Source organism: Siphateles boraxobius, unplaced genomic scaffold (genome assembly GCF_051911475.1).
Source record: "Siphateles boraxobius isolate OS27281-9 unplaced genomic scaffold, OSU_SipBor_1 29, whole genome shotgun sequence".
Classification (NCBI taxonomy): domain Eukaryota; kingdom Metazoa; phylum Chordata; class Actinopteri; order Cypriniformes; family Leuciscidae; genus Siphateles; species Siphateles boraxobius.
The window spans coordinates 3,946,336-3,967,052 of record NW_027508908.1 but is presented as its reverse complement, the minus strand read 5'-3'; the positions used below and the strand labels follow the sequence as shown (position 1 = coordinate 3,967,052).

Below are 20,717 nucleotides of genomic sequence, written 5' to 3'. Positions count from 1 at the left end.
ATATGATATTGGGTCAATGAAACACATAATTCACTTTACACAGGAGAATATAAAACAAAACATAAATGGTATTCTTCTGACCTATGATTCTGACAAGTCCCGCCCTTGACCTGATACTTGTTTGCTTTCGTTGCCACGGCTATATGAACGACTTCTTAACTGTCTAATCACGATCGACTTGGATGCCTTTCCGACCAATCCAATTGGTAAGTGAATGGAGTCTTGACGTGCTAGAGGCGGGACTTGTCAGAGCCTCCATCACTTCCTGTGCTGCATCCTGTAAAGCTCTACGCCTTCTTCTGGAGTTCAATACGCACAGTGGACCCGGCACTTCATTAAAGCAACTGCTGCAAAAATATATATTACACTATTTATTTTTTTGCAAAGTGTGAATCCAGCAGCTCAGAATGGAGACATCTGGGAACTCGAGTAAGAAGCAGAAACTGAGTAACGCGCCTGAGAGTTGGGTGAGCAACGTTAACGGTAGCGGCTGTAAATTGAGGGATATATTGCATTGCTAATATAGAACAGTTACAGTACCACACCTCGTGCTATTAAGAATAATGGTGTTTTTGATTATGATTCATCTGACCCACACTATTTTAATTCATAATATGAACGAAATCTAGAATAATCGTTCTCGTCATGGAGGTCCTCGGCTTTTATAAGTGTATGAAAATGATGTATGCATATAATCCTTATATTTTGGGCATATTGTCTGTCTTAAAACCTATTGTGCTTCTACAGCATTTCTGACATCACAAGTACGGGTATCATCACTGTTTGGACATGTAACGTTACTATAATTCTAACATGACTTCTTGGACATGTACCATGGTAGTCTTTGGATTATAATGTAAATACCATAGTACAAAGATATGGTAATAATTCAGTACCACGTTATATATATATTATATTATTTATGAATTTTGTATTTTTTTAAATCTGCAATTTGTGCAGGGGATGCAAAGAGCCACCAATGTGACATACCAAGCCCATCATGTGAGCAGAAACAAGCGTGGACAAGTAGTCGGCACTAGAGGAGGATTTCGAGGATGCACGGTGTGGCTTACAGGTAGAACATGAATGACGTGATTTTGTCTTCATGGTTGTGTGTGTCCAAAATGTTCAGTAAATATGAGGACCGCTCTGTTGTGCATCCTCAGGTTTGTCTGGTGCTGGTAAAACGACGGTCAGCATGGCTCTGGAGGAGTATCTGGTGTGTCATGGCATCCCCTGCTACACTATGGATGGAGATAACATCAGGCAGGGCCTCAATAAGAACCTGGGCTTCAGCCCTGAGGACCGCGAGGAGAACATTCGCCGTATCGCGGAAGTGGCAAAACTGTTTGCTGACGCGGGGCTTGTGTGTATCGCCAGCTTCATTTCCCCATACAGCAGGGTGAGAAACATAGGGATATTTGTGTATAAGACTTCTTAACCATGTAAAGCCTGACATATCAAATAATAGAAAATCTGTTTATTGAACCCGTTTTGTGTCATATTTGACACATCAGGCTTTTATGAACCATATCATTTGATAAAGTGAGAATATGGAGCTCATGCATGAGGAGGAAAAAATACATCAATTTTGCAAACTGAGCAAAAATAGTCAATTTGGTGCAAATGTTATTTACATGGCTTGTAATGTACAGTAAATCAAAGAGATTTTTTTATAGCAGCATGACAACATAAAATGCATATAAATAGTTGTCACTCGATATCTTCCAGTGTATCTCAGGAGGATTATATTTAAATTCTTAGTTTTAAGATCAAAACTCTGTAGTTTTTATTGCAAGTGGTGAAATGTGTAATGTAATGCAATATAATGATGATTGAGAGACGAATAAATAATTTTGAAATAAACAAACAAGTTCCTCAATAGCCTGTTGTATCATATTTGATACATTTTAACATGCGTTTTCAAAAAAATTATGTATGGATGATCAAGTAAACCTAAGTTGCTTTAGTCCAGTTAATGTGATTTTTTGATAGGAAAGTTATTCTTATGTTTACTCTACAAAATAATTAAAGATAAAAAGTATAAACTATTTTATACTTGTATATCAGACAGAAGGCATGCAGTGGATTGTGTGCAATCTAAAACAACAGGTTTCAGCAAAGTTTGGATCATTTTGGTAATTTAGAGGCATTAGAGAGAAATTTTAGGCTTAAAACATTTTGATTAATATTGTTTTGGCCCCAGGACCGCCTGAATGCCAGGAAGATCCATGAAGCTGCTGGTCTTCCGTTCTTTGAGGTGTTTGTAGATGCTCCTCTGGATGTGTGTGAGCAGAGAGATGTGAAGGGACTCTATAAGAGGGCTAGAGCTGGAGAAATCAGAGGTAAAACAATCATGTTTTTTTTTTGCATATCCAACTCAAATCATTTTAGTTTTTTTGTAGTCTGCTGCAAATGTCCACATGAAATACAATGGTTACTATTCATATTCAAACTACACATATTTCAATTTTGTTTGGACTTCATCTCAGTTGATGTCAGTGTCAATTGAATGTAATTCAAAATTTAATTTAATTTAATTTTATGTAATTTAAAGGGCAATGAGTCCTAAAGTTTTAAATCTAAATTGATTTGTGTGCTGTCAATAAACTCAAAGCATCCTCTTCAATTTTGCAAAGATCTTGCAAACCTGATTGTGCAGAAATATGTTAAATGTTAGACAAGACAAGGGCCCTGGGATGTTCTCAGGCACTGAAGGAGGACGAAATGTTTTGTCTGAAAAGAAAAACACCAGAAAAGCGTTGATGAAAGAGTGGAGCTTGTGGCCTTTTTTGTGCGGATAACACTTCATCTTGTGAAAGACAAATGTGATATCAGCAGTGTGTACTTTTGAGAGTAAGTTAAAGGTTTTTGATGTTACACAAAAACTTTGAGGAAACGAGAGGTGATTCATCACAACCCTCTCGGTTTCATGAAGAATCTGGAAATCAGCTTCCTATGATTCTTGGAAAACAGGGACACACTTGATTCGCTCTTGACTGTAACTCTGACTCAGTGTTTCCTGTTGTTTTTGTTCAATTTCTTTTTTATTGCCGTGGCCCTGCAAATTCAATAATGGCCAATCAGATGAAGAGTGACACAGGAAACACTGCTCTGAAAGTTACTCTCATTCTCATCATGACATGTTAGCAACTTTCAGATTAATGTGTGATTTTTATAGCAGTGAGTGTCTTATTCACATGCGTATATTAATTGATACATGCACAGCACATTTGAGCTGATTTATACGGTGAAGGAAAAATGATAAATCCTTCCAGCATTACTGTGGAAAACTTCACTGTTTTCAGTCCCATTGAATGAAGAACTGTTTGCAAGAAGTGCATCCCAAAAGCATGTCTGTTTCTGCTGATGAATGGATTGGCGTTTTAATATAACCGGCTACTCCTGTTGTCCTCAGGTTTCACAGGAATAGACTCTGAGTATGAGAAGCCAGAGGCCCCTGAACTGGTACTAAAGACCGATTCTTGCAGTGTGAACGAGTGCATCCAGCAGCTCCTGGACCTCCTGCAGGAGAGGGTACGTTCACTCCGTTCATTCATAAAAATGAAACTGAATTCCGTTTGAAACTCTATTTGAGAGTTTGTAATCTAAATGTCTGATTGTTGCAGCGGTAAAACATCTCTTGCTACAGAAGTTTTTCTCATTTACATGCACATGTATATACTGATATCAATTGGAATATGGCAATATTACGATTATTATCAAGTCATGTAACTGCCACAGTCTGATTGCTTGATTCAGTTTTTGCTACCCCTGGAATATGCCTGTTTTATTTGGAAATCTGTTGCATGTAAACACTTACATAATCAACTGAAAGAAGATATTAACTGTTTTGTATTTTAAAAATGTATTTTATTCATGTGACGCAAATCTGCCTTTCAGCATCATTACTCCAGTCTTCAGTGTCGCGCGATCCTTCAGAAATCATTCTAATATGATGATTTGGTGCTCAAGAAACATTTCTGATTATTGTTAGTCTTGAAAAAATTTGTTGGGCTTAATATATATATATTTTTTTTTTGCTTTGTCCTTGCTGAATAAATGTATTACTTTTTGGAATGAAAACGAGACCGATAAAACAAAAGTGTTGTTGTATTATAAATACTTGCTCGACACTTTCAATTCCATGGCGTTGTTTGTGAAAAACTAGTACTAAAACTGAGCATACTGTATAACCAATGGCAGCATCTTGAAACACCCAGGAAATAAAAAACAAGCATGTGTAGATCATCATATTTACAACATCCATGTAAACTTTGTATTCCAAATATAGCTACAATCCCAAATAGAGTTGGATGTCACAATAGAGTCATTGTCAGATTAGATTCTAATGTGACAATTACTCTATTGTGATATCAAACTCTAAGATGATGGGGTTATTCATTTGCACCCTTATTAACAAACTTTTGCATCCTTATTTCATGATTTAAGGCCAGTTTTTTTAACACAGAAAATATTGCAACTTTGCTCAAGTTGGTATGAATCTTTAGGGTCTTTGTGTAAAGTTTGTAACACACTTTGCTTAAAATTCCTCAATGGTTGTGTAAAAAAACAAGCTTTTTACCTCCTCAAAAACAGCTCTGTTCACAGATACCCGTTTCGGTGCATGTCTCTTTAAATGATATACGATATACATTCTCTTTAAATGATAATGAACTGCTCACCCCAATGGGGCGATATATGATATGGGGAAATATGCTAATACGGGACAGTCCGTCAGTGGTCGTGGGCGGAGCATGAGCAATATGATGTCATATTGCTCAGAAAATTCAAACGGCTTAATTATTGACAGTGTTTAGGCTTTTTGATTATATAAAAAAAGGAGCGAATAGTTTTTTTATTGTATGGTGGTGTGTCTGCACACTGCAAAGACACATTTACATGCAAACACCATATAAAAGTGAATTTTGCATCCGATGACCCCTTTAACACCTTATCTAGATGCTTTCATCATACTTTGATATAAATTACATTGATGTCTCTGTGATAATGTCTTCACCTTCTGTAGGATATCGTGCCTGTGGACGCGTCCTATGAGGTCAAGGAGCTCTACGTGCCGGAGAACAAGCTGGACTTGGCCAAGGCTGATGCAGAGTCTCTTCCAGCAGTGGAGATCACCAAGGTATCGCTCTTCGACTGTCACTCAAATTCAGCCGCCTTCAGATGATGGCCTGCAAATCCATTGTGACTATTGGCTGTAATGAACTTGAAACATCTTCTGATCTATATTGGTTTTAAACAATCTAAAAGATGTTTTTTTCAGTGCTTATTCAGTTTAAAAGCTAAAATCTGTTGTCTGTTGGTGGGTTAGGTGGACATGCAGTGGGTTCAGGTGCTGGCTGAGGGCTGGGCTACTCCTTTGAACGGCTTCATGAGGGAGAGAGAGTTCCTACAGTGTCTTCACTTCAACTGTCTGCTCGATGGTAAACGCATAATTTAACACTAACACCGTCTTCTCGTGGCATACTTTTAGGCTTGGATTTCTTTTTTATGTGCTGTGTTTTCTGAGTGCAACACCAGATGGCGACATTAGACAGTGCAATTCACTTTTTTCCTACTGGCTTATTACATTCAAAAGTGATTTTAGAAATAATTTCCTTCATTTTTCTACTATTTTTTTGTAATACAGATTTAATTGACAACTAGTAAATCATGATGACAGAGTGGAAACACATTTTTAGAAATATTTTGTACATCTTATAGGTACAGTACTTCAAAACATGGCTCCCCTCACAGCGCTCCCAACCAATAAGACTTAAGTAAATAAGACTTAACCTTTGAAACACACAAAAAAAAATATTTTCAGTGAAACCACGATTATTATGGATTTGTTTTACAACACTTTTTTGGATCTTTAAAGTTTTGGTTACCTGGACAGAAAGTCCAGTTGCACTTTATTTTACAGTATGTGTACTTTAGTGTGCTTACCTAAGAAAGTACTGGTTAATATAAGGTAACTACATCAGTTAGGTTTAGGGGTAGGTTCAGGGTTAATACTTGGTTATTACCCAGTTATTGTAATAACTATAATAAGTACATAGTATGTACATGGAGAACAGGACTGTAAAATAAAAATAAAGTGTTACTGAAACTCCTCAGGAAACTTATGGATTTGGTACAACATGAAGGTGAGTAAATAATGACAGGATTTTCTTTTGTGGGTGAACTATGATGGACCACTGAACAAGCTATTATTAATAATCTAATATATCAGTGTTTTAAGCGTCCGCCTTCACACGCCTTCACACTGGCAGTTGAAATCAGCTCCGATACGGATCCGAAACGACCGGAAGTCATTCATTTCCTATGGAGATTCGCCGACCGCATGCGAATGGGTCCGAAACGTGTCCGAACTAGTGCGGTGCAAAGAAAATCGTGTCGATGCGTTCAAAAAATGTAACTCTTGCGAAAGGCTACGGACGGTTCCTATCTGACAATTCCAGCGGCAGTTAGCCCATTTAGTTGTCTTTTTCGCATTGACCTCATCTTTGTCGTCTTCGATCTTATCTAGCTCTGTCGGTGTTAATTCTTTGTGCCGCTTTTTGTCATTCAACATCTTCTCCAAGTCTTCTATTTCGTCTTGTGCCTGGGCCCATTTCTCAAAATTGCCATATTCACCATACAAATTAAACGATATGCAAAAATCATCCATTTAGCCTATCTAAATAAACGTTTTCATATGTATCTCTCACTCTGTTTGCAAGTGTAACTGTGTTACTATGGTTACCAATGTTTATAGTAGTGGATTAATTTCGAACTGTAATCAAACTGACTGGAACTACCTGTGCATTAAACGCTTTTACTGCACACCTTCCAGCCAATCAGAATGGAGTATTTAAAAAGCCCGTGGTATAAAATTGTATAATTCTCGTATGTATAATTATTTTTATGTCTCTATAACCTTCATCAGAGAGATCATACAGAACTGTACATTCTGACACTGACAGAATCAACCTTTCTAATCTCTCAACATTTTTGTTCTACTCGCTTCCGACGCTTTTCACCGGTGTAGTACGACGTCCGCTTGGGGCGTATTGCGTATTACAGAGCTGATTTCAACTGCCAGTGTGAAGGCGGCGTAGGGCTCTGTGAGTGGATTTGAAATGACAATTAGTGGTAGAAATAAAAGAGTTATTGTAATTTTAATGGAGGGCTTTTGGTTTAGGTTGATCACATGCTTTCAAGGATGTTTGGGCTTTTTAGAAACAGGATCGTCTGAAAAAAAGAAGGCGACTTCCTTTTGATTACGAGAACAACAAATGTGTGAATGGCTTTTTAAACCACAGCGTGTTCCTCGCATTTATAAAACTGGGTAATTACAGCAATTTCCCACATCATGCTTGAGTTTCCAAAAAGTGTCAATTTAGTTTTACGACCTAGTAATGCTCTGCCGTGTGTTGTCTTGCCTAGTATTCAAATTTGTGTTCATGGTATGGATTGACACTCAAGCACCTATTAAGATAAAAAGTGGGCCTAGTAGACCTTTGACTTTGGATATGACAGAAATACAGCCAGAGAAAGTCGTTAGTTGTTCATGCATTACATCAGCATCATTAGACTTGATTACTGTACATCACACCTTGTGTTATTATTTTGATCCTTACAATACGTCAATTGGACTCTTGTTGGACCAGACTGGCGTCTTTATGAATATAACAGACAGATTTGTGCATCTTACTGCCTGATACTAGTTTAATTTGGATTGAGCTGAAATGGGACACTCACAGGGCTCTTTCTTATGGAAAACAGCTGTTTCTGCTATGATGTCTGTGTGTTATATTCTGAAAATGGATTTTAAAAGCTTCCCGCTCATATTGCTTTAATCAAGGTGTAGGACCTCTTGCTTTCTTCGCCACTTTGACATTCAGAGTTCTTTCCCTTATCTCGCCCCATAGATCCTTAACTGTTCCCCTTTAGTCCTTTCAAAGCTGTCAATTTCTCAAAGTCTCGGCTTGTTTGATGTATGTGCCGTGCATCTGACCTCTGTTCGTAGGCGGTGTTATTAACCTGTCGGTGCCGGTGGTCCTCCCCGTCTCAAGCTCCGACAAAGGGCGTCTGGACGGCAGCACCGCGTTTGCGCTGGCCTACGGTGGACGGAGAGTCGCCATCCTACGAAACCCAGAGTTCTACGAGCACCGCAAGGAAGAGCGTTGTTCCCGGCAGTGGGGCACCACCTGCAAGGATCATCCATACATCAAGGTCAGAGGTCAAATATGGACAAAAACCTGCATGTTTAGTAGATTATGAATACTGTGTTCTAACTAGGCAACAAGAAAGCGTTAGATCTGCGTGACCCAACACAGTAACACCCAATTAGAGCATATTTGATTGATTTTAATTTATTCTTTGTCCACACTATGTCATAATTACTGTAGTTACTGGATCTGTTGGAGCTGTACTGGAGCTGTTCACATCCTCGGAATTATGCTTTTATATGGCAACACTGTTAACGCTAAAATGAATCTGTGTAACTTGATTAATCAGACAAAACCACAATACAACACATTATGCAAATGCCTAATTAATTAATTTATAGTTTATTTAGTGGGACATGAGATGGTTATTCCAACTCTGCTAGCAACTTTAAAATTCATTGTATGTCTGTCGTTTTGTTTTCAAATTGATCTTTTATTATTAATAGATTAATAAAAGTTAAGTATAGGAATTTTAAAAAAAGAATTATGACAATATATAACTCCATTACTACATTTTCCTGCTGGAGCCACTGCCATTTTGAGTTGGAGCTCTCAGAAATATCAGTTTACAAGTAATTGTTACAAATTACAAAAGCAGTTATGTAATTTCAAGTTCTACGAGGACGTGAGTGCATTTTTATAATAATTTTATATTATTATGCTAATTCCGACATGGTGTTTGAATGCATTTATACAAACTATCTGGAGCTTGATTTTGGACCAATGAGATTTCTTATCTTATGTAAGCAGTTGAAAAGGATTAACATTGCCCTGTATCTAATTTTTGTTGTCAGCTCCCTCCCTTTCTTTCTTTTCTGACTCACGAACCACCTGGAAAGTCCCGATTATAAGCCTGCTGTGAATGAGAGCACTGTTTAGCACACATACATGTAAATATGAAAGCAGAATCACAGTGATTCAACAGCATGATCCATTATCGCATCACTTTTCACCTGTCTGGCACCGGGCACCCTTTATGGGAACACATTGTCCGATGGTACAAGCGCAGAATTGTGCAAGACTGCCTGTTGCTTCATTGCTATTTATGAATGTTCATGAGCAAATATAATTGCTTTTTTTTGGGTTCAGAACCCCAAACTGTTGCTCTACAGAATTTATAGCTCAAGACTAAAGTATCCTCCATATTAGGGATAAAATGATTGAAAAAAGGCATTTCAGAAGGGACTTGATATTTGGGGACCACAACGATGTAGTTTTTTGCTGTACATTTTTTTCTTTCTGCAATTGTATTTAAAAGAGGAGATTTTCCGCTTAAGTCCCATTTTTGAAGGTAAAGTCATGGATATCTAGTGGGAAACAGCTGACCTGATGCTTTAATAGAGCCCTGTGCGCTCTCATTGCCAAGCTTTCCTTGGACTGCACTTTGACAGAAGACAGAGCCACGATGCCCTCACTGGGTCTGTGGAAACAGGGTCTCTCTTTCTCTCTCTCTCTCTCTCTCTCTCTCTCTCTCTCTCTCTCTCTCTCTCTCTCTCTCTCTCTCTCTCTCTCTCTCTCTCTCTCTCTCTCTCTCTCTCTCTCTCTCTCTCTCTCTCTCTCTCTCTCTCTCTCTCATCTTTGTTCAGTCCTCGCTTTAGTAATCTCTTTATTCCTTGACCTCCTTCATTTCACACATGTGTTTTAGTTGGATTTCTCGCCTTGCGTTCTATCCAAACAGTGTTTAGGCAAGTGGCGCTCAACTCCCCTCCTTTCCCCTCACCTTCCTCTTACAAATCTCGCAGAGTAAATACTGAACAATTGTTTCCATCTGTAAGTAGGGATTGTGGGCTTAGGTGGACTTTAATGGCTCCGCTTTGCTCCAGCTCGCACTAATGGGCGCCAATGGAGAGCTTTCGGACTCTGGAATGGCCCCGTCTGTCTGCTCGCCTACGGTCACAAATAAACCCATCTCCAGACCCAAGAAAGAAACTGCACATAATGAAGTTTCTAGCAATCAGCTTTCGTTTTATTTACAGTGTTCTGTTGCTCAATGGCATTCTCGTAATGAAGTTTAGATTTATCACAGTCCATAAACAAGCCAAACAAAAAAGATTGATTATTAAATTATACAAAAATATACATCTATCCTATTGAATATGCGTTTTTTTAAAGTTACATTTACAGATGAACTTTTAAAATGGTTGTAATAAAATTATTGTAATATTGACTAATATATATTTAATTATGCATGCTCATTTACATCTATTTTTACATCTAATCTTTTAAAATGCTAATCATTAAATAACTCTTGATGTGAGAATAACTCTCTCATTTTATTTCTAGTGTGCTTTATTTGACCTTTTTGATAGCATATAATTTAAATATATCATCCAGAATTTTATTATTGTTGCATCCATAGAAAACAGCTTGCGAATTCCATATCTTATTGAAGTGATTGTACTTCAGTTTCTTCCATAAGTTCTGTGAAGGCTCGAGCTGGAACTACCGTCATGTCTGTTTTCATTTTACATGATCATTAATATCACTTACACTGAAACCCCCCAAAAGTCTGAACATCTGTTTGATTAATATTTTTACAGAGTGCCCAAAATGGGAAAATTTGGTCTTATGAATGTGGAATATGTGATTAAAAATGTGATTATAAGTTCACAGAATAGTTCATCTCATTACTTCACAATGTCTGGTTTGTATGTTAAACTCCGTCTGCTGAAGCACGTCAATCAGAGGGGCTGTAAAACCGGCCTCCATTACGTGTGGTAAATACTCTTTTCCTGTTTATTTCATCTGTCAGTCTGACAGCTGAGTCCACATTTTGAGATTTGGTATGGGGGAGGGGGGGGGGGATGTTAACCAGACTTGAGAGCATTAACTTAATTGCATTATCTATGTTTTTTCCCCTCATTGAAAGGGGTGCAGTGCTCAATTATTTTCTATGACAGCTAATAGAGTTGATTTAGTGATGTAGTGCCAACAGATCGCTCACTGAGTTTTTCCATCGCCAGCCTCTGCAACATAAATTAAATAAACGGCTGCTACTGTTGCTATACTGTGGCCAGAAAATGACAGCCACACATGCATTCAGTCTTCAAATGCAAACGCAATGCAACTTATGAAGCATTTTATTAACATTCACTGCTTTCAGGCCTCTCCAAGATTGCTTAATATGATCACATACTTGCACATAAAGTTCTCGAGCCACCAGTGCTGCTGTCAAGTCAAATCAATAGATGCAAGTCTTGTGAAACGGTATTCTCCATCCTAGCGGCCCCGAATCTGCTGCAAGCTGTGATCTCCTTAGCATACTTTACTGCTTCTTAACCCTGGCCAAGTTAGCGGCTCAGCCAATGCCAGCGAAGACCTCCTGAAGGTAAAATATAGGTAAAAGCAGCCAAGAGTTCTAGCCTGATTTGATATGGTAGTTTTGTTTTTAAAGATTAATGTTTAGAAATTCAAGCTAATAAACCAGAGTCTGTTGAGTCCCAAATTTGGGAATGACATCTTGCTTTTAGAGCTTTCTAAGATTGTCAAACTTGTGCCTGGAATCAAAGTTGTATTTACTTCTTAAGTTTTCAGGCTGTTACAATTAGCATTTTTGAGGAAGACCTATTTGGGTTTCTCAATGTTTGCAAGGTTCATGACATAAAATCTTTGAAATGAATACAAGAGTTTTGTGTTTTTTTTGTATATTTTCCTGTTTCAGAACTAACTGTCCCCAACTGTGTTTGCCAATTTTAAAGAGTTTCTTCAGTGTTAGTGGACATTTTGTGGCCAGAATATGCTACAATGTGAACATTCAGTCAGGGTTAGCTATATTAGACCACTTTCTTACCCCAAACCACCATGCTGAAATTTTAAGTTTAAATGTTCGTGCATGTATCATTTGGCTCTCAGAATCTGGAGGGATTGTTATGTTCCTCAAGCTTTACATAGAAAGAAAGAGAGTGCAATTGTGACAGTTTGTCCAACAACATTGTACAGATGAGGTTGGAAGTTCATTGCTGTTGTTTCTGATGATCTTTCCACAGATGGTGATGGAGAGCGGAGACTGGCTGGTCGGAGGTGATGTCCAAGTGCTGGATCGGATCTACTGGAACGACGGGCTGGATAGTTACAGGCTCACACCAACCGAACTCAAACAGAAGTTTAAAGAGATGAACGCAGGTATGGAACAACACTCAGTAATTGCTCCTTTTGAGACAGTTTTGACTAGTGTGTTGGGTGTTGCAAGTTGCCTTGCCCTCAAACTGTGAACACATACATTTCCTATTACATTAGTTTTAATGCAAACTAATGTATGGATTTTAATTGTATTACCATAGACTTGCATTGCTATGTATATTAACTTTGCTGCAATAAAATTATATTTATGGCTAGTTAAGAGATATTAAACACTCTTCTCTCATTTTTAGATGCTGTCTTTGCCTTCCAACTGCGGAACCCAGTGCATAATGGCCACGCGCTGCTCATGCAGGACACACAGCGACGTCTAATTGAACGTGGCTACCGCCGCCCCGTGCTTCTGCTGCACCCGCTGGGAGGCTGGACCAAAGATGATGACGTACCACTGGCCTGGCGCATGAAACAGCATGCAGCTGTGCTGGAGGAAGGGCTGCTTGATCCCAACTCCACCATAGTGGCCATTTTTCCCTCACCGATGATGTATGCCGGCCCCACAGAGGTTAGTGTGGAATGAAAAGGGACCAAGAACATGTAACAATCTTGGCTTGCAACCTAAGTAAACCAGAAGTCACTTTAAAGTCCAGGGCACTCACAAGGCAAGAATGAATAATGATGAAAAAACTGTATTAATATTTGCGATCAAACAAAGACAGTCCTAAGCAGGATAACCAACAATGTATATTGATAACAGTCAAATCAGAAAAATTGTCACTTATCCGAGAGTCCTTGATCAAATAGTCCATGCGTGAGAAACATTGTCCTTATACATGAATCCTCAGTCCTTGAGCCCAAAAGAAAATTAATCCAAATGTCCAGGGAAAAAACATGATACTAATCCTCCAAACGTGATGAAATGGCAAAAATACCAAAAAAACCCAAGTCTTCTCTTGAACTTCAATGGGTAATTAATCCATGATCGACTTCAAATGAGAAGGCTAAAAAACACCAAACTGTCTGTATCATACCGAATCACCTCACCTCCTGGCTCAAAACTACTTTTCTACTCAACAAGGCCTTCCTCCTCTAAGGTGCTCTCCTGTCAAAATAAAAGTCCATTTTGCCAACCACAGGATGTTTCTACACCAAACATAAAAGTCCCACATACAAAAGATAGAGAACTTTAACTAGGGCCTGAAACCAATTGAATCATACATCAAAGTATTTTATCCTCCACATTTGATTTATCTTAGCCCTAATATACAGGAGTGTCACAAACAGACCCCTGAGGCTTACCACCATATATATTACTATATACTAAAATCCCCCAAGACCATTTTTTCTGCAGTTGGTAGCTGGTCGTTTTGAGACGCCGGATTCAATTTAGCCTTGTAACCTTAGCGATCTTCCTCAATATGTAAATCCTTAAGTATCCCATACTTGGATACTTTAGGAATTGCTTGACATATGCAGTGTTTTAGAGAAAGAAGCTCTATCAAATGTGCTTTTTGCTAAGAACGATAATTAAAATAGCGTTTGCGGTCAATGAACTGTAGTATGGAAAGTGAGTGGTGTGGAAACTTGCGCAGGGCACATTCCTTCTTAAATCATCGAGGGTACACGTGATTGGTGATCCGTTCCACCTAACCTGTGCTGGAGGCTGAAGACAACAGGGACAGTCTCTTCTTGCGGGCATCATGCATCTCTGGACTTTGCAGTAGGAATTGATTTGTGTCTCCTGAAGTGGCTCTAAACAGAACCAAAGTGTTTAGAGGACAGTGGTGTCCCTCTATGATCCATTTGCACACACACACACACACACACACACACACACACACACACACACACACACACACACACACACACACACACACACACACACACACACACACACACACACACACACACACACACACACACACACATAACAAGGACAAACAGGGCTTTCTTCTGACAAAAATTGTTTCTGGTGTAGTGTTCCTTGGCTATTTTGAAGTCTGTTGTTCTTTAATCATGTGGCCAGGGACATTAAACATTTTATTGGGAGCAGACAGAGTCTGTAAGACTAAAGCAGCCCACAGGATGCAGTCGGTCACCTCATTGAGTTATGAAAAGGAAGTAAGGGACAAGCTGACTCCACAGAAAAGAATTAGCTTAGGTAGTGCAGGCCAATTCTAATCATGTGTCCATCCAAATATGTTTTCACTTATTTCAAAATATGTTCTGACATATTGTCCGTAGACATTTGCTTCATGACACAGACATATCCGTGTCATTAAACAAAATTTCCATTTAAACAAAATTTCCATTTGTTTTACATCATTATTGTACCCCCAAATTTAAGTGTAGGATTGTTCATCAAAAAAATGAAATCTGTCATCATTTACTCATGTTGTTTCAAACCTTTTTTCTTTCATTAACAACACAAAAGAAGTTAAGCACAGATTTATTTTTCTGTTGCTATCTGTTTGACTTTTCAAAATTTTCTAAAAACACGCAGCAGTTTTGTCTGAGTAAAAGATCAAAATTGAAATTAGATGCTGAAAATCTTCCTGTCGTGGGCACTCTCAAATGACATGCGAGAACCAATTGACGTCAAACCTGTTTTATTCATATTCAAATGGACACAAATGTGAATGACATTTGAGAATGACATTGAGGGGAAGATTTCAAGTGAATTATAATATTCCACAAAAATATTTTATGGTTTCAGAAGACTTAGAATATGGTGTACAAATTTTATCGAGTTCTTTTATGATATTTTATGGTGCTTGTTTTGTCTTTTTTGGTATCAGCAACCCTAGTCATCATTCACTTTCATTTTCACACTCCTCTTTTCCAAACATTCTCACTTAATTTGTGTTCCACAGAATAAAGAACATGGACTGTTTGAACTAACACTCTAGTTGATTAGGTTTAAAGTAAAAATGTAATACACTTGAACTGTTTCCAACAGGTCCAGTGGCACTGCAGGGCCCGAATGGTGGCCGGGGCCAACTTTTACATAGTGGGCCGTGACCCCGCAGGAATGCCTCATCCAGACACAGGTAAAGACCTCTACGAGCCCTCCCACGGAGCCAAAGTTCTCACCATGGCCCCTGGACTAATATCGTTGGAAATTGTGCCTTTCAAAGTGGCAGCCTACAATAAAGTCAAGAAGGCCATGGATTTTTATGACCCCAAAAAGTAAGTTTATTTATTTTTCCCCATTTAATTTGTCTTCCTTTTTGTAAACAGAAAGTAATTACACAAAATAAGTCGAGTGTCTTTAAGGATCAAATCTAATCAAGTTTGAGACTTGATGACTTGGGACATATTGACGTGGCGTTAAACTGAAAACATGAATTTACTTCATATACATATTCAAACAGACTATCATCTTGAGTTGAACTTCCCTCCATGTCAGGCTTCCTCGATTCCGAACCGTGTTGCCAAGAATAACAGGAAATGTTTTGTTGTTGTGTGCTTTTACCAAATTCTATGGCTTTGCTCCATTCTTTGAAGTCATTTAGAAGTGGAGATCTGCCATCATTCCTCTGGCGCTGTGCAAATGCTGCGGAAGATGACTAACGAAAATCATGCATTTTTCGTCTTGTCTTGCAATTAATAGCGCCCACCGCTATCAAGTTAACAGGCATTTCAGTCGTCCCTGATGAAGACCATGCAGCATGTCAACATGCAGCAAAACTGACTGGAAGATCTGGGGACTTTTAATGTTGAATGATCTTTATGCAAATGCACATCCCACACAGAGTTTAAAGGAGTAGTTTACCAAAGAAAAATGAAAATTGTATCAATTACTCACCCTCAGGTCATTCCAAAACCATATGTGGCTATTTTTTCCATGGAAAAACAACAGCAACAAAACAAGATGGAGCTTTAAATAATCTTTCATCTGTCAAGCTTCAGAAAGGGCAATACAAAATTGAAGATATTCCATACAAATGTTACTGAATATTCGATTGGAATACTAAAAAATAAAATAATTTTAAAAATTATTCATTATATGGAAAAGAGCAGCTTGGATATTCTGTGAAACATCATCTTTTGTGTTTCACGCGTGTTTGGAATAACACGTTTTTTGGACTGTTCCAGTGTCTATGTCACGTTCCATAATTATAACTACATTCATTATGATTAAGTATTGAGATTGTTGCTCACCTTGATATGTAAAGTCATGTGTCATGGTGACAGTGGGGCTGGAGGTTGCTGGCATCAGTTCCCTCCTCCATCCCAGCAATCGTTTGGAGGGGGTTGGGGTGGCAGACTCGCACTCCGTCTGAGTTTCAAAGAGCCCCGCTTGGCGCCTTAGTAAATTTATGGCGTTCCGTCTGCTCCTTGAGCAGGGTGTTGGGCCTGGCCAAATTTGAGAAGAATATGGATGCTTAGCCTAATTGCCAGCCATCCCCCTTAAAGTCCTCCTCTAAAACGGCTGAAATCAGTCCAAGCTGTTTCTCATTTAAATGCATATTAACGGTTCTCTATGCAGTCAGGGTTTATGTGTTCCACCCCTTCACCCCATTGAAGTGACTACCAGGTGGAATGGTGATAATATTCCATAAACCATCAGTTGTGGGTCCATCCAGTAGTAGGATGCATCATATTTGCATCTTACTATTGGGTGATTGCTAAGGTGTTCTGGCTGCTTGCTAGGGCATTGCTTGGCAGGAATTTTGGGTGGTTACTAGGGTGTTGCTAGCCAGTCACTAGGGTGTTCTGGATGCTTGTTAGTTCATTGCTAGTGCGTTTGGTATGTGGTTTTGTATTCTGATTATTATAAGTTATTGCTAGCCAGTTTCTAGGGTGTTTTTGGGTGGTAACTAGGATGTTCCTAAGAGGTTGCCAGGGTGTTCTGGATGTTTGCTAGGATGTTGGTTACTGGTGTTCTGGGATGTTGCTATGAGAACATTACCTTTACCAAAAAATACAGTAAAAATTTAAATATTGTGAAATATCATTACATATTACATGACTCTGTGAAATACTTCTTTTTAATAATTCTGATTGGTCAATCGTACCATCCACAATAACAACCGTTAAAAACGGATAACACAGGCTCATCCGAGTAACTGAAGTCGGTGCTTTACGCTTGGTAGGAACGGGTCTTCCTCATGGAAGTTTTGCGTTCGATGAGCTAATAAAATAATAAAACTCAGTCAAATCAATATTTAGTGCACAGTTATTTAACGATGTCATCCGGTATCACAGACTGGCTCTCTCTTCAATACAAAAGCAGCTGCTGCCTTGTACACTGTAATGGATAATAAGATAACAAACAGGTACGATTTTTAAACAGTTTAATCTCAAATCAATATCTCTAATCCCCATAATTATTTATGAGGTGAAATGCCGTGTAATACGTGGTATGACTGTACCGTATCCCTTAAATGTCCGTCTAGTTTGAACTTTCCACTTTTAAGAGCTAATAAAATATTTCAAGTCAATATTTTGTCTAATTATTTACTTATGTGGCAAATAGCCATGTAATAAGTGGGATAATGTACATTATCCCTTACTTAACTTAACTAAACTAACTTTTCTATTTGAATATATTTTAAAATGTAAGTTATTCGTGTGAGGGCAAAGCTGATCACATTTAAAAACGATCATGCTGCTTAATATTTTTTTATGCTTTTTTTCAGGACTCATTGATGAATAGAAAGCTAGACCTTATATTAGGGTCAGGGGTTTGTTCAAATGCACTATTCAGTGTTATAAGCCCATATAAAAATGCTTCACTTGTCTAGATTGAAAAGCCTTTCTGAAGGACAGCGTTTGTTTAATGAACGTGATTACGGCAGGGAAAGGGCAGTGCAACAGTGTACGTTTATAAATTCAGTGTGCTGTGCAAATTTGTTTTCATAAGATCTGCGTCTTAATTGAAGAACAACTAATCCGTAACAAATAAACCCTATCTGTAGGAGCCATTTGGGATTGTATTTAGACTAGCGTTCGAGTTGTATTCGTGCTGTTGGAGACTAATTAGCTCTATTTATCAGACATTTTGCACACTGTTTATTTTCGAAGCTTTTGTTTAAATGAAAACGTGTAGCAGAGAGTTTGGATTTAATGACATCGGTCTGAAGTTTAGATTTCTGTTTCTTGCTAATTTATTTTTGTCTAGAAGTAAAGCCAACCTGTTAAGCTCGTCGTCTTTGCACCGTTGAAAGGAATTATGTGGCTTAAAGAGCCAATTGAGAGAACATATTTTATCATAGAGCTCTTTTCAGAGTACATTACATCGCTCTCTCCAGAGCGAAACGTCCCGAACAAAGGAGCAGTGTAGAACACCTAGTTATTATCTCTGACGCAAACCCTGAGATTATGTTTCTTTTTCATTTTCTTTATCACATTGGGTACCACACTGTCCCTTTTCTGTGCACATCTTAAAATTCCCTCCGCCATCTCGTTTTACCCAGACACCAGGACTATGACTTCATCTCAGGAACCCGCATGAGGAGGATGGCTCGCGAGGGCCAGAACCCTCCGGAAGGCTTCATGGCATCCAAAGCCTGGAATGTTCTCAAGGAATACTACCAGTCTTTGGAGAAGGCCTAAGGTGGAAGTAATTCTGTTACATGAAAAGGAGGAAGAGATCATGGTTTGTAAAAAAAACACAAAAAAAACCACACAAACACAAACGTTGGGACCACCCAAAGGACTTCTTGAACTGTTTTGGATATTTTTCCTCATTAAATCACTGTCGGTTTCATGGTTCTGAGTCTTATGGCTGCATTTTTATATGTTCAGTTTGAAAAAGAAAGAAAGAAAATGCGAATCAGCTTGTGAAAGGTACATTTTAAGTATACAATACTGTAAACATAGAAACAAAATGTTTTATTAGTAAATTATTCCATCTATATTCTTGTACTCTCCCTAGAATTTATAATCGCTGTTACAATTGGATGAAAGACGTGCAATTTGAAAATTGCCATACTTGCCTGAAAGATCATAAGCTTTTATTGAAACGGTTACATTTACAGCATTTTTCTGCCTTTAATGCACATTAAACTCTATCAACAGCATTTATGGCATACTGTCAAGTACAGTAGAGAATAATTTCCTCATGGTTTTTTTTAAACGGCAAAAATAGAGGTTGCAAAGTCAGTAAGGCTAATAAGTTTTGCACTTATGTTCTCGGATAAAAAAAGAGAAATATCGAAACAAATTGAAATTATTTTGTGGTAATCAGCATTATGTTACAAATTCTGTCAAAAGAGCTTAAAGTATTGAACAGTGAACAATCCTTTAAGCCAGAATGTGTGCCTGGATGTGACGTATACAGTTGTTTGTGCCCGGCCCTCTTTTAGGCGCTGTTTTTTGTTGATATAATTTGGGGGGGAAACTGTCGTTTAATTAATTGTCTGCAAATATTTGTGGTGACAACAGTATGTTCTTCGTGTACATTTAGGCAACATTTTGTTCTGAAATCTGGACAATTGTTTCTTGCTTACAAAGCAGCCAAACATAAATTTCACATATTTAAATCTGTGAGGTTTGTCCTTTGAAAGTTACTGGCATAACTAAAATAGAATTTGTTTAGTCAGCAACATTTCTAACCATGGTGTTTCGATATTTCTTTGTTTGAATGTAGTTTTTTGTTAAACAAAATGATTTATCTTTGTTTTTGGTATAGGTGCATTTTCTTTGTAGTATTTATTTTGTGTTTATTGTATTAGAATAGAAAGGATCATATTCTTCAGTTTGTAACTCATAGTTGTCCTGTTTATTTTTTAACAGTATTGTCCTTCTTTACTCAGTGTTTTTAATAAAGCATTCCACCAAAAAAACAAAAACAAAACATCAACTTAATGGCGATTAAAAGACTTCACTCAGACAAAATGCACATCAAGGGTTACAATAATCCGAATACATTTGAAAATGTTGTTTTCGTTTAAAAACGCTCTCCGTCCACACCAGCATTTCAAGTGTTTTCCAAAAGTTTCTCATCCATACTGAAATGTCGGAAGATGCTTAAATCAACTTTACTGCGCATGCGGAAAACGTAATAAAAGCTCACGAGTTGATGCAGACATCGAGAGACCAGACATTATAAAGTTCTCACGCTGTTCTCTATATTGGTCACTATATTGGCAAATTATCCCACCACTTACTGATGCGTTCGGATCGAACTCAATTAGTATGAAACCAAAAGCGTCTTCAAAAAGCTCATTTTTCTCTGGACAAAAATGCCATCTCAGTGTGGATGGAAGGCCAAATCTTCGAGAAAAAGATGCTCTTTCAAATGTATCTGGATTCATAGACAAAGACATAAAACATCTCTGATCATAATGTACTTTTCCCCCAGTTCCCGCAGTTAAACAGTGCCGTGTGCGGCTGCTGTACAAGGTCAATGAAATGTATCAGAAAATACACACAAGCCCAGCTGGCCTCCAGATGCAGTCGTGCCCCTGTGAAAGTGGG

General features: G+C 38.2%; 1 protein-coding gene across 1 annotated transcript; it reads left to right on the top strand.

The window, feature by feature from the left end:
- The first annotated feature begins 232 nt into the window (after positions 1 to 232).
- Positions 233 to 20,094, top strand: papss1 (3'-phosphoadenosine 5'-phosphosulfate synthase 1). The gene is made up of 12 exons (XM_077246161.1): positions 233 to 467; positions 961 to 1,075; positions 1,167 to 1,402; positions 2,207 to 2,345; positions 3,419 to 3,537; positions 5,030 to 5,143; positions 5,333 to 5,444; positions 8,015 to 8,220; positions 12,203 to 12,338; positions 12,587 to 12,855; positions 15,250 to 15,479; positions 18,713 to 20,094. The coding sequence occupies exons 1-12, from the start codon at positions 408 to 410 to the stop codon at positions 18,849 to 18,851; spliced, it is 1,875 nt and encodes a 624-aa protein (XP_077102276.1). The 5' UTR covers positions 233 to 407; the 3' UTR covers positions 18,852 to 20,094.
- Positions 20,095 to 20,717: the final 623 nt, after the last annotated feature.